Source organism: Dioscorea cayenensis, unplaced genomic scaffold (assembly GCF_009730915.1).
Source record: "Dioscorea cayenensis subsp. rotundata cultivar TDr96_F1 unplaced genomic scaffold, TDr96_F1_v2_PseudoChromosome.rev07_lg8_w22 25.fasta BLBR01001060.1, whole genome shotgun sequence".
NCBI lineage: Eukaryota > Viridiplantae > Streptophyta > Magnoliopsida > Dioscoreales > Dioscoreaceae > Dioscorea > Dioscorea cayenensis.
In genome coordinates this window covers 40,798-53,413 of record NW_024087451.1, presented here as the reverse complement: position 1 = coordinate 53,413, position 12,616 = coordinate 40,798, and the positions used below count along the sequence as shown (strand labels likewise).

General features: G+C 36.7%; 2 protein-coding genes across 2 annotated transcripts; both read left to right on the top strand.

Moving 5' to 3' along the window:
- The first annotated feature begins 4,568 nt into the window (after positions 1-4,568).
- On the top strand, positions 4,569-7,910 carry LOC120255553 (double-stranded RNA-binding protein 8-like). The gene is made up of 4 exons (XM_039263365.1): positions 4,569-4,813; positions 5,799-6,058; positions 6,772-6,985; positions 7,069-7,910. The coding sequence occupies exons 1-4, from the start codon at positions 4,588-4,590 to the stop codon at positions 7,479-7,481; spliced, it is 1,113 nt and encodes a 370-aa protein (XP_039119299.1). The 5' UTR covers positions 4,569-4,587; the 3' UTR covers positions 7,482-7,910.
- On the top strand, positions 7,556-10,516 carry LOC120255548 (formin-like protein 5). The gene is made up of 7 exons (XM_039263360.1): positions 7,556-7,607; positions 7,709-7,806; positions 7,896-7,955; positions 8,959-9,006; positions 9,233-9,305; positions 9,855-10,309; positions 10,382-10,516. Exons 1-7 carry the CDS (start codon positions 7,556-7,558, stop codon positions 10,514-10,516), a joined length of 921 nt encoding a protein of 306 aa, XP_039119294.1.
- Positions 10,517-12,616: the final 2,100 nt, after the last annotated feature.

Sequence of the window (12,616 nt, the reverse complement as noted above, 5' to 3'; positions counted from 1 at the left end):
GCAACGAGTTCGATAATTAATTATTTAAATTTTTTGGCAACAAGTCATACATGGTCCAGCATAATGCAATGTTTTCCTCCTTATTTGATTTGCAAATAATATAGGAATGCAACACAATAGGCCGGCTGAGTCAGCATAACTTGATAAAATTTTTGTACCCTAAAATTATGATACAAAAATTTTATTAATATACGTAACAACTAAAAGACATATTTATCCAAGTCAAAAAAAAATATTTCCCTATGTGGTTTGAGTAATAATTTTTGTTAGTTAATAATAAACTAAAATTTGTTGTTTTAACTTATAAATAAATAAATATAGTAAATTATTTTTGAAAATCCAATTGTTCACTTTAAAATTTTTTAGTAATTAATTATTAATCAATATATTTTGAAAATTAAAAAAAGCGTAATTATGATTTGATAATTTATTAATGAATAGTAAAAAGTGAGAAATTTTAAAAATATCACTCTTTCAATTATTTTTATTGTAAAACAAATATTGAATGTTATAAAAGAAGTTACAGTAATTTTTTAATTTTTTGTCATGTACTTGTGTGAATCAAACAACAAACAACAAACAACACAAAACTTTACGTTATCCATTATATATCAAACATAATATAGTATAAATATTGTACCTTAACCATTTGTACTGTATTATACTATTTGTGCTATTTTCACTTATAAATCAAATGGACAATAAAAGATTTTTATATTATAAATCGGACCATTAAAATAAAATAAATGAATTCTTATATTTAGACATGAGACACCACGAGGTAAAATAAATATGTATTATTTATTTTTAACCGTAGTGTCACCAAGGTAAAATAAACAACTCTAACTATAGTAAGATTGAGAAACATAGTTTTGACAAACTATTTTCTTTATGATATATATATATATATATATATATATATATATATATATATTAGATAAACTATTCTGTATCATGCGGCATATTTGGATCTATTTGAATATATTGATTTTTGGAAAAAGTGGATAAACTACTTCAATTACTGAAAAGAAAGAAATACAACCAACCACTAGATGAGACACATGCTAACAAACATACAGCACAAAACGAAACACAAGTCAACTACAAGAGCTATCACAATAGGTAAAAACGCATACCAGGCTGGAACCCAGCCCAATCCCCATAAATTCAAGACGATCTAGCCAAAGAAGTGGTCCCTTGCCTCCTCGGCCAACAAGTCAACAATGCTAGCCTGCTCCGAGCGCCGCCCCAGCAGCTCCAAACTGCGTCTAATAGTGGAAACAGAATCTTCAAGCTTCTCCTTGCCACCTTCTGACTCTACTGAATGCCACGAAATAATCAGGCAATTACATTTCAACATAATGGTACAAACAGGCATAATTTTAACATTGAAAATACGATCATTTCTGGCAAGCCAAATATTCCATACAATAGCTTTTACCACCAATCCCCCATTGCCCTACACGGCGGCCTTACATGGGAGCGCCAAGTCCCCCAAATTTAACTCATGGACAACGGAGGATTAGGTAAATGAAGCAAACGAATAAAAAATTCTCACACAGAATTAGCGAATGGGCAGTGGAGAAAAAGATTATCAACAGATTCAACTCCTCCATGATACATGACACAAGTTGCAGTCAGCAACTTATTGCATCTTCTTTTTTCAAAATTTTCAAGAGTGAGAATCTTGTTTTTTCAGACTAGCCAATTGAAGAGATTGATTTTCCTATGACACCTACCACGCCAGAACCATTTAGCAATCAGACAATGCAAACCCCCATCATTAAGAAAGTTATAGAAAGATTTCACCGAGAATACCCCATTCGAAGTAAGCAACCACCACTTCTTGTCTCTGTTACCCACATCAATAGAATACAGCAGGTCCCTAATCGGTCTCATAGCAATGCATACCGAGAAATGGGCTTCGTCAAGCAGATGTACCGATTCTTTGAGCGTGGTTTTATGATTTTGGCAATCGCGAAACAAATCTTGCCACAAACACATCGGTGCCCTGCCATTTTTCCACTTACCATTTATTCATACACATTATATAATATATATATATTGATATAAATACTTGAAATCTCTATTTTGGTGGAATGATCTGTAATATTGCTATATTGGCATGATGTAAATAAATTTTACATTTGTGATATTTGTGAACTCAGTAGATTGCTTTTCAAGCTGTGCGAGGATTTATCAAGGAGCACAACGATCACTGATCAGCAAATATAGCCCTAGCTAGTCTCTTTTTAGATTGTCAAAACTTTTACATTTGGATATTACACAATTTGGTTATTGTGGAATAATATATTAATAATTTTCTATTGAAATCAGAGATCATTGATTTATATTATTAATATTTAATACTTATAATTTTGAAATAAGTTTTTGAAGCCTTACATGTTTACTTAGTTCATGTACGCCTTATGATCATACTACTATTTATATTATATGTGATCTTTGATTCGCCTGGATGCATTACATTTTTGTTTATTCACAACACATCTTTGTCCTCTTGACAAACTTGATCTAAAATTATACACTCACCTGTATTTTAAAGTAAATCTCTCCCATTGGGACTATATATAATAGGTTTGTTCCTCTATAACTATTCTTGTGCCTTTAATGTTTCATTGAACTCTTGTACTATTATGCTGTTAATCTTTCCTAGATATGTACCAATATATTGCAAGAGGAAAGTAATAATAGATCCTAGAATATATTGAATTTTAAAGAAAATTATCAAACTTTTTGAAGTCATGAATTTCTAACCTTATTATTGAAGGTTGGAAAAGACCATGTTCTTGTTCTCCTCCCAATCCTCTCATGCTTTAAAGGCCTTATCCTGCATTCTTATTCAACACTCCTAGTCATCCTACTCTGACAAAAGTACCTCTATTAATGGCTACATCCATCACCACTTTGACAAAAATGGAGAACCATCAATTAACCTCCATTCTTTCCCTTTCATTCTACTCATTTGTCTTTATGAACTACATTTTTGCCAATTACATCATCAGTATTGTCTACAATATTTAGTATATACCCTATGATCTCACTTTGCTCTATAGTAATTAATAACACCCAAGGTTATCTTCATCTAAACTCTCAAACTTGATGATGTGCCCTATGATCTCATTTACTATGAGTTTCATGAAATTTTAGATATTATTTTTTTGCTAGAGTTGCTTGAAATTTTTAGATATTATTTTTTTGCTAGAGTAGCAACTAGTGCTATCAATACTAAAAATTAGACCAAAAGCTAGTGATGTTGAAACTACAAAGATAAGCGTTAAGCTATTTTAAATGATGTTGAGTAAGGATAGCTCAAGGATAAACACTAGATCAATGTCTTTAAGCCTTCAAGTTTTATAGCCTTCATTATTATTAATTTTAAAGTCAAAAAACTTTTTGAAACCTCAAAATCATAAGCGTCATGTATTATAATAAATTAAAATTGTTCACCTTCTTTATAAATAAAAAGCTTTATGATTGCTTCATATGGTTACTCTTTTAACATTTTACATGGATATCTATTAATAAAATAAAATAAATTTTGATTTTTTTATTAACAAAATTAAAGGCTTCATTTTGGTCTTTTGTTTTTGGCCTTTAGTAATTTTGGGTCTTCTCCCATAAAAAATCTTCAAAAATTAATGATGTCTTTCAATAAATAGTTTTTTTAAAATAAAATGTGAGCAAATTAGTGTCAGAATTATGCACGATTACAAAGTTAATAACTCAATATATCTATGCTTTCGCTTTGTATGAACTAAGATTTAAATCCGTCTCACGAACAACACATGGTACCTAATACCAATAAATCAAAAAATCATTAATAAATAGTTGTTTTTTTTTAAATCTAGCTCCGGTCCATTACATCTCCATCGATATTACTTTTTAATATAGGCATATATGTTTGCCATGTGTCATACATCCTTTTAGTGGTATGGATTCAACTCTTTTCTTTGTTCTTTCTTTTTTATGCTTATTAAATTCTTATTTTACAAAACAAACTTTTTTTTCTGGTAATTTGATTTTTTTTATTTTAAAAAATTTAAGAATAACTTTATTATTTTATGCAATAATTGGATCAATTTTATATTTTAAAAAAAAACTATTTTATTTTATTTTTATCTTTTACAACAATGGTAACAATTTTTTTATAATTTAAATATAATTTTAATGTCTTGCATATATATATTTCTATGATCTACCTTTTGTCAAATAAATACAAACAAAAAAAAAAACAATTAAATCCTAGCAATTGACAAACATCCATGCCTGTATTAGAAAGTAATAGATAGAGATGTAATACTCGGAGCCGAAACTTTTTTTTTCTAATTATTTTTGTGTTTCTTGATTTTTTTTAATCTAATATAATCAAAATAATCTTTGCTCTAGATTTTTATATATACACATTGTAGTATTTTTTTTATTATTTTTAATTTAACAAAGTATATTAATAGTACAAATATCTCCACATGTAAATACAAAGGGCATATTTGTAAAAAAGGCAATGAAGGCAGATCCAACACTTTGTGTCTGAATAAGCCCTAACACAAAAGCTCTTCTTGCTCGACGATGGAGGTCGATCCGTCGTCCCTCCCTTCGCTCCACAAGCTCCCACCACCTTCCATGGAATCCGACGATACCCCTCCCTCCCCCCCTCAACCCGCCGCTCCCGACACCTCGCCGCCGGCGCCCAGGTTCGATCACTTCACTGACCCCTTGCCGTCCTTTCCCGGCCCTCACTGGCGGAACTCCACTCACCAGTCCGATTCCGGCTTCTCCCCATCTCCCTCTGCTGGTAATGAAATGTTCTCCCTTTCTTTTGTTTCTTTTGATCGTGTTGTTATTTGTTTTCGTTTTTGAATGTTTGGATTCATAGGGTTTTGTGATTTGCCTCAAAAGATTTAATTTTTTTTCTTGATCTTAGTGTAAAGAGTTCTTGTGCGAGCTTGTGAGATTCTTGGATTGTGGATTTTGGGTGAGTGTTTGTTTGCCAGTGTGAAGTGATATCAGGAATTCATGTTTTAGTGCAAAGAATTTGGTGCGAGGTTGAGAGTGTTTATTTGTGTGAAAATGGCATAAAAAATTCGCCAAAAGATGCTGCTTTTATGCTTTCCATGGATTCTTCAGGGTGTGGTATGATGTGTCAGAATTCTGTGGGAGAAATTGTTGTATGGGGATGTGGATGTGGATGGGTCTATTTGCCAATGTAAAATTAGTAGTTGGTGTCTTTTTATTGTTTGGATTCATGTGGTAGTATTATGATGCTATGATGTATCTAAAAATCTCAAAATTTGATTCCTTGATTGGTGTTATTAAGAAGTTGGTGTGGTTTTGAGAGCTTGGTGTACTGATAAGTGGTTGAGGGTCTATGACTTAGTGTGATGATAACATGAGAATGATGCATGTTTATATATTTGTTAAAACCAATCATTTAAAGCAATTGAGAGTTTTGGTACTATCATTACCTAATGAGAATTCTTTATATCCTAGAAAGCAATATAAGATACTGGTTCAAAGTCCTTTTGAGTGGATGATAATATGATGACACGGTGAGTTGTTTTCCATCATAGTGCTATTGTTTTAAGAACACAATATATAATTTACCTTTAAGGTTGCTACATTAACATTTGTTTTCGAGTGCTGTGTTCACTCCTGTACTCTTACCTTTCCTACACCTTTCTTTCTAAAGAGTGGGCTTCATTAGTTTGGGCTTGCATTGTTGATGGCTTTCACGTTTCAAATGCTTCTTAATGCGGCATCTCTCTTTTGTTTAATTTCAGGGGTGTCGAATTGCTATGTGTTTAAAAGTCGTTTGCAAGAGTATGCACAGAAAGCTGGCATTCTTAACCCTGTTTATGAAACAGTGAAGGAAGGTCCTTCACATGAGCCTGTCTTCCAATCTACTGTGATTGTTAACAATGTCAAATATGATTCTCTACCTGGGTTTTACAACCGGAAAGCAGCAGAACAGTCAGCTGCAGAAATTGCACTTATGGAGATACATAAATCTGGCTTAAGGACAGAATGCATCCCTACACTCGTGAGTTCATTTCATATGTGAGCTAATTGCATTGCTGATTGACTAGGTTATTATAATGTATGCTTCTGCTAAGGTAAATTTATTTGAATTTATCCTTATTGTCAACTATCATACTTTTGACATTAGGTTACTTAGGCAATAGCACTAGCCCATTATGGAGACCTCCTATGCTTTACTCTTCTCATTGAGTTCAGATTAATTAACCCTTGATTGTCTTATTGTTTGGGTTGGTAGTTCAACTATGGGGTTATCTAAACTGAATACTAGGAGATAATTAGGATAATTATAGATGTTCCTTTAGGAATATATAAGATACATCTTTTAGATATCAGGAAATATGGTTGACCAATTTTTATGATCTAACTGGAAATGTTGATACTTCAACAGGCTTTTATGGTTCAGGAATATGTCTACTTAATACTTACAAACTAACTTGATATGTTTAACATTCCCATTTGTTGTGTGAACCTTTTGATGCTATATATGTCAAATAAAGATCAGTTTCTATTGAAAACAAAATTACGAGGAGATTGCTTAAACTAGTTAAAAGGCAGTTGTTTTCACTGTTTATTCTTTCACTCAATGGCCAATGTAGTTGGTCATCTGTATGAGCTTTAAATTGTTAGGTGGATTAGCTCCTAGTATTAAAGAAACAAATAAATGGCTTTAGTTGCAATCTTCATTTGCTGATGGCTAGATCTATCATCTTGCAGCATGAAACAGGATTATGCAAGAATCTTCTTCAGGAGTATGCTCAAAAGATGAATTATGCAATTCCATCCTACATATGCAGCAAACAACCATCTGGTCCTACTCCATTCACTTGTACGGTCGAGATTGGCGGGATTCAATATATAGGAGGTGCAGCTAGAACAAAGAAAGAAGCAGAGATTAAAGCAGCTCGAACAGCTCTTCTTGCAATCCGGAGTATGTGCATACTTCCTTTACTTTCATGATCTTTAAAGTAATTTTTGAAGTTAATGTGCTCAGTATGATGTTACTTCTGGCAGGTGCTGAGATGAACATGAATGGTGGCTCGGAATATACGGTGGTTCCAGGAAAGAAAAAGATGAAGGAGCCCGAAAAACCAAGTGAGGCCACCCCAATAAGTATCAAGCCAAGAAAGGGCAAATTCAAAAGGAAATGGTCTAAAAAGAAGTTTGCACAGAACAATACAAACAATCAAGGAGTTGAAGTCGAACCAGGGACTTTCAAGGTAGACACAGAAGCGGTCGAGCCGAAGATAGATACTCAAAGTCAGGAGTCGAGTGTATTGATCTCACATGAGAATGAACAAGTTTCTGAAAAAATAGCCGGTGAACCTTCTGTCCAAGATTTCGTTAAGTACTCCATGGAGATGACCGGGTATCTACAAAACACAGGTCAACAGGAATCAAGTACTCTCATGGATCCTGTGTTTTAAGAGCAATAAACTACAAATATCTATTCAGGGAAAAAATGCCAGAGGTTTAAGTCCATTTGTTGAACTGGATGTTAATGGCGTTTCCGTGTAGTTGGCGACTGCCAAAAGTTGGACGTATAATGAGCGGTATTTTATTTCCTGCGCTTTCTAGTTTTTCAGTATTCTCGTGCTTTTCCTTTTGTCGTTTCGGTTTATACTTTCATTTAATATGCTTTTTTTGTCATTAGAACTGTTATTTAGCTCTTGGAATACTTTGGATGTCCTCTTAAACAGGGTGCATACCGAAGATTCATTTTGGGATTTAGATTTGAATTATGTGACTTTAGTTTGTACGATGATTATAAGCTATTTGCATCCATGTAATTTAAGTTTAGCTCAGCTACACTATTAACTTCAACTTGATCATTTCTTTAGTGCCTGTTTGGGTTATATTTTGTTATCTCCCAGAAGTTGCTGCTGTACATAACTGCCAAAGTATTTTGCTGCTCTTGAAAATGTTGGTATACTTGCTTTGATTTTTTTATATTAGTTCTTCTAAGAAATTGTTTTCTTAATTCAAAACATCAATTATTTAGGTCTTTGAAATGGAATGATGGATTTTTAGTTTCCATGTTATTATGTTGTTTGATTTGATTTTATTCTTTTATATATTCTCCTCAAATTATCAATATACCCTTAAAAACTTAAGCCTTTTGCTTATATACCTATTCCCATCAAGTTGATTAGTTCAACATAACATTACCACAATTGCAGGAAAATTTGAATATATAAATGGATTTAATATTTTTAAGTTTATTTGGGTGGGCTAAGAGTTTAAGTCAAGATTGGTATGGAAAGAATTTTTTTGGGGTTACCTACAATTTCATTTTTAAGATTTATTGGCTATAAGTCTTTAAATTTTTTTAGTGTTATAAATTAATTCAACAAAGGATAAGAAGTAGAGAAAACAATACTAAGAAAAGCAGAGAATGCTTTTAAGTAATTGAGAGTGAATACAATGTCTTTTAGTCTCTATTTATGGGTTTTTTGTAAAGGAAAAAAAAAATGACCAGAGTTAAAGAATAAGTACTCAAATCACAAAAGATAATCTCATAAATTTGGTATAAATCATAAAATCAATATCATGAAATCCGCTAAAACCAAAATTTTAATCTCATCAAGTTTGGATATCAATATAAAATTTTATATTTGTAACACACCCTTTTAGGTGATGACTGATAAATGATGTGCCTCATTACCATTACTAAGAAATAGAACCTTGTAAAAACTATTAAAAAAGAAAAATCTTACTGATTAAAAAATTCTCCTCTTACAATTCGCATAGTAGATTGTTTTATTAAATACCTTACAATGACAACTTAATATAATAAAATTTTGATTAAAGGAAACAGAAATATTGCTCATATTTACTCCCTCTCATGATAATATTTGTTCATATCTTTGATGCATTCCAATATTGTATATCAGTTTTTTACAGGTAGGCACTGTTTTTGTTGAACATCACTTGAATGAATTTGTTAAATGGGTAAAGTACCTAATTAGTCACCCCACAAGTATTTCTAATTGAGTTATTAAATTATAAAAAATTTCAATTTGGTCACTTAACTTAAGCATTGCAATTATTTAATTTTGATCATTAACCGTCGGTTTGGATGGCTTCAATGAATCCCCTTAAAAGAGGGTTAATTACTTACATAAAAATATTCATCTGTTTGGTTGTCTGACATCTTTATCTATTCCTATTTGTAAAGGATTATCAATTCATCCAAAGAGGAAATAACCATTCCACCCAATATACCATTCTGCTTAATATTGGCCGGAATGGTTATTCCATTGGGAGAAGATTACAATTTTGGCCCATATTATCATAGAATAGGGGTTTCTCCTCAAATCTCACAGCTTCTTTCTCACCTGCGTGCAATGTCTCTCTCTTGACCATTCCCTACGAATAAAAAAATAAATTTACAATTAAACTATTTAATTATATTATTAACATAAATAATCACATTTGAAATACATTAAAAATTAAAACCATTTTAATATTTTTACATAAAAATAATTTCTTTTATTATAAAGAGTATGAAGGTAATTTCCTCATCCCATCATCATACTTTTTATCTTCCCAAAACGTTATCCTTCCAACTAAATAAAGTTCTCATTTTCATCCTCCTCTTCATTCCCCACATTCCCATTGTTAGGGAATGCAGCTGTATACACAGCTGTATATCTATATTTGTATAGCTACCTTATTTATATAACTGTGTATCTATATATATCTTGTACATTGTAGGTTTTGTGAAAAAATGAAAAATTGACTAATCTTTTCCACCTAACATGGTATCAGAGAGGTTTTCTAAACCTAATTTTTTTCAGCGCCCAGTCCTCGATCCAGCGGCGTGCCGTCTCGATCGCGCAGCCCGCCCTCGGCAGCCGCCCGCCGCGCGCCCGGCCGTCAGCGCCGCGACCGGCCCGCCGCCGCCCGCCCGCGCGCGCGCCAGCGCGCCTCGCCCTCGCGCGCGACCGGCCCGCCCGCCTGCGCCCGCGCGCGCCCGTGCGCGCCGCCGCCAGCGCCTGCGCCTCGCCAGCGCCGCCCGCCGCCGCCGCCCGCCGCAGCGCCGCCCGCACCAGCGTCCCAGTCGCGCCGCCCGCCGCCCAGCAGCGTCCCGGCCCGTAGCAGCGTCCCGCGCATCCCTGCGCCGTCCTCGGCCCAGCGCGTCCGGCGCGCCCCAGCGCCCGCTGCGCCGTCCTCGGCCCTCAGCGCGCCCGTGTTGCCCTTGGCCCCCGCGCCGCCCTCAGCCCGCGGTGTGTTTTCCATGGCCTCTGCCCAGGTTTCTTATCTGCAAAAGGCGGACGTCATACTCAATGGCAAGAATTATAAAGCATAGTGCGTCCACTTTCAGTGTGCTTCTTCAGCGGACTTAATCTTTGGGGGTCATGTTGATGGTACCCGTCCGCCTCCGATTTCTTCTAGTGCCGCCTCTTACGGCTCGTCTTCGTCTCTGATTACCGGTGCGTCCTCTTCCCGCGTCTATTGACTTGCTCAAGTGGGTGAGGATGATGCTTTCGTACCATAACTATCATCATCGATCCTGTGAGCTTCCTATTCGCTTGGTGTTTGTGATCTTTCTGACCAAAGGCGATTTGGGATCATCTGCTGCGCACTCTATCTTTCTTCCAGTCAGGCGTTGCGTTACTCCTTGCTCTGAGACTCTCACATCTACCTATAGCGTGAGGGCGTGCATCTCGATTCTTTGCCGTGCTTTCGGTGATTTATGGCGTCGGTGTGATGAGATAACACCCTCTCCTTCTCCGACACTGTGCCCGATGTCTTGCCATTGCTCGGGATCGTGATTATCTTCGCATTTATGAGTTTCTCATGCGTCTTCGCCACGAGTTCGAGCCGTTCGGGGCTCGGCTACTGCACGAGGTTACACCTCGAAATGCGCTAGTGATACTACGGCATATGTGCTGCTGAGGAGACTCGTCTTGATCCTTAGATGTGGTTCCACCACTGCTGCTCCTCGCTCTATTCTTCTTTGCTCCCCAGCGAGAACCCGATCCGACCATTGCTCCTTTGATGCCGTCTCACAGTCTTAGCGCTCTGTCCAGTCCTACATCTCGGGTCTCGGGGGACGGTTTCTAGTGCACCTCCTCGGCGAGTCGATTCGAGTGTCATTCTTGCCATGCTCACAGCCATAGTACGTCTTGAGTGTCTGCAGCTCCGGTGGGCTCGGATGGCGGCACGGCCTGCGGCCCCATTGCCCCACCCTCGGCTACTCAAAGTGGTCCGTTGTCTGCTGGCGGTTTTACGACTTATTCGATGACTTTCCGGGAGTCGAGATATCTCGCTTCTTGACCCCGGTACTCACTCGGGGATGCCTCAGGTGTCTCCACTCACCCATCGATCGGCTCCGCTCCCTACGGGTATTTCTTCGTCCTCTTGGTTACTTGACTCGGAGCTTCTTTTCATATGACCTATGATGCTACCCACCTTCACTCTCTTCACCCTTTTTCCTCCGATCTTCGGTGTCATTATTGCTAATGGCGACGACTTCCTATCCTAGTCAGTGGCCTCCTACACACCACTCATTTTCATATTCCCCGATGTTGCCTTTGTACCCACGACTCTCCATGAACCTTATTTACTGCTAGCCAACTCGCTTCTCTTGGCTATCTTGTTATTTTGATGAGTTTTGGTTTGTCGTGATGCGAGGGATTGTCTTCGAGGGACCCTCATTGGAGCTAGCCATCGCCATAGTGGGGTGTATGTACTCGATCATCTTCAGTCTTCCATCCTCTTCTACATTACCAGTGACCTCTATTTATTGTTTTTCTCTCGTTCGTTTCCATCGGTGGCATCATCGGCTTAGCCGTCCCTAGTGGTTCTCGTCGTCTTCTCTTATTCATCGAGGCGTTTTTAGGTCGTGTTTTTAGTTGATAATTCTCATTCTTGTTCGGGTTGTAAGCTTGGCAAGCAGCTACAACTCCCGTATCCTTTCAGTGTGTCTAGAGTGCAGGGTCTCCGTTTGAATTAGTTCATTCGGATGTTTGGGGTCTGCCCGTTTGTTTCCAAAGGTGGACATCGTTATTATGTTATTTTTTTTGATGATTTCTCTCGTTACACTTAGATTTATTTTATGCGTTCTCATTCTGAGTTTTTAAAGGTTTATATTGATTTCTCTAATATGGTGCGTACCCAATTTTTTTACGCCACCATTCAGTACTTTCCGTTCGAGTTCGGGAGGGAATATCTTTCTCATGAGTTTTCGTGAGGTTCTTGCCTCCCACGGCACTCTTCCTCGACTCTCTTGTCCACGGTGCCAATGCTCGGAATGGCTGCTTTGAAGAAACTGTCGTCATATTCTTGAAACCGCTCGTACTCTTCTCATTGCCTCCCATGTTCCCCCTCACTTTTTGAGGTGTAGTTGTCTCTCTTCTTTGTTTACCTCATCAATCTTCAACCCTCTTCCTTTCTTGAGGGTTGTAGTCCGAGGAATGTTTTTTTCTCCGACCCACCACGTTATTCTCATCTTACGTGTGTTTGGTTGTTTGTGTTATGTCCTTCTTATGCCTCGAGAGCGGACTAAACTTTTACCCTTTCGATCTGTTCCTTGTGTCTTCCTTGGTTATAGTCC

Bases quoted from the DNA above. Each gene is read 5' to 3' on its own strand.
- LOC120255548 (XM_039263360.1), top strand. From the start codon at position 7,556: ATGGCGTTTCCGTGTAGTTGGCGACTGCCAAAAGTTGGACGTATAATG. The intron at 7,608-7,708 runs GTATTTTATTTC...TTTTGTCATTAG, and splicing joins AGTTGGACGTATAATGAGCG to AACTGTTATTTAGCTCTTGG. The intron at 7,956-8,958 runs GTATTTTGCTGC...AGTTTTTTACAG, and splicing joins TGCTGTACATAACTGCCAAA to GTAGGCACTGTTTTTGTTGA.
- LOC120255553 (XM_039263365.1), top strand. From the start codon at position 4,588: ATGGAGGTCGATCCGTCGTCCCTCCCTTCGCTCCACAAGCTCCCACCA. The intron at 4,814-5,798 runs GTAATGAAATGT...GTTTAATTTCAG, and splicing joins CTCCCCATCTCCCTCTGCTG to GGGTGTCGAATTGCTATGTG. The intron at 6,986-7,068 runs GTATGTGCATAC...TACTTCTGGCAG, and splicing joins AGCTCTTCTTGCAATCCGGA to GTGCTGAGATGAACATGAAT.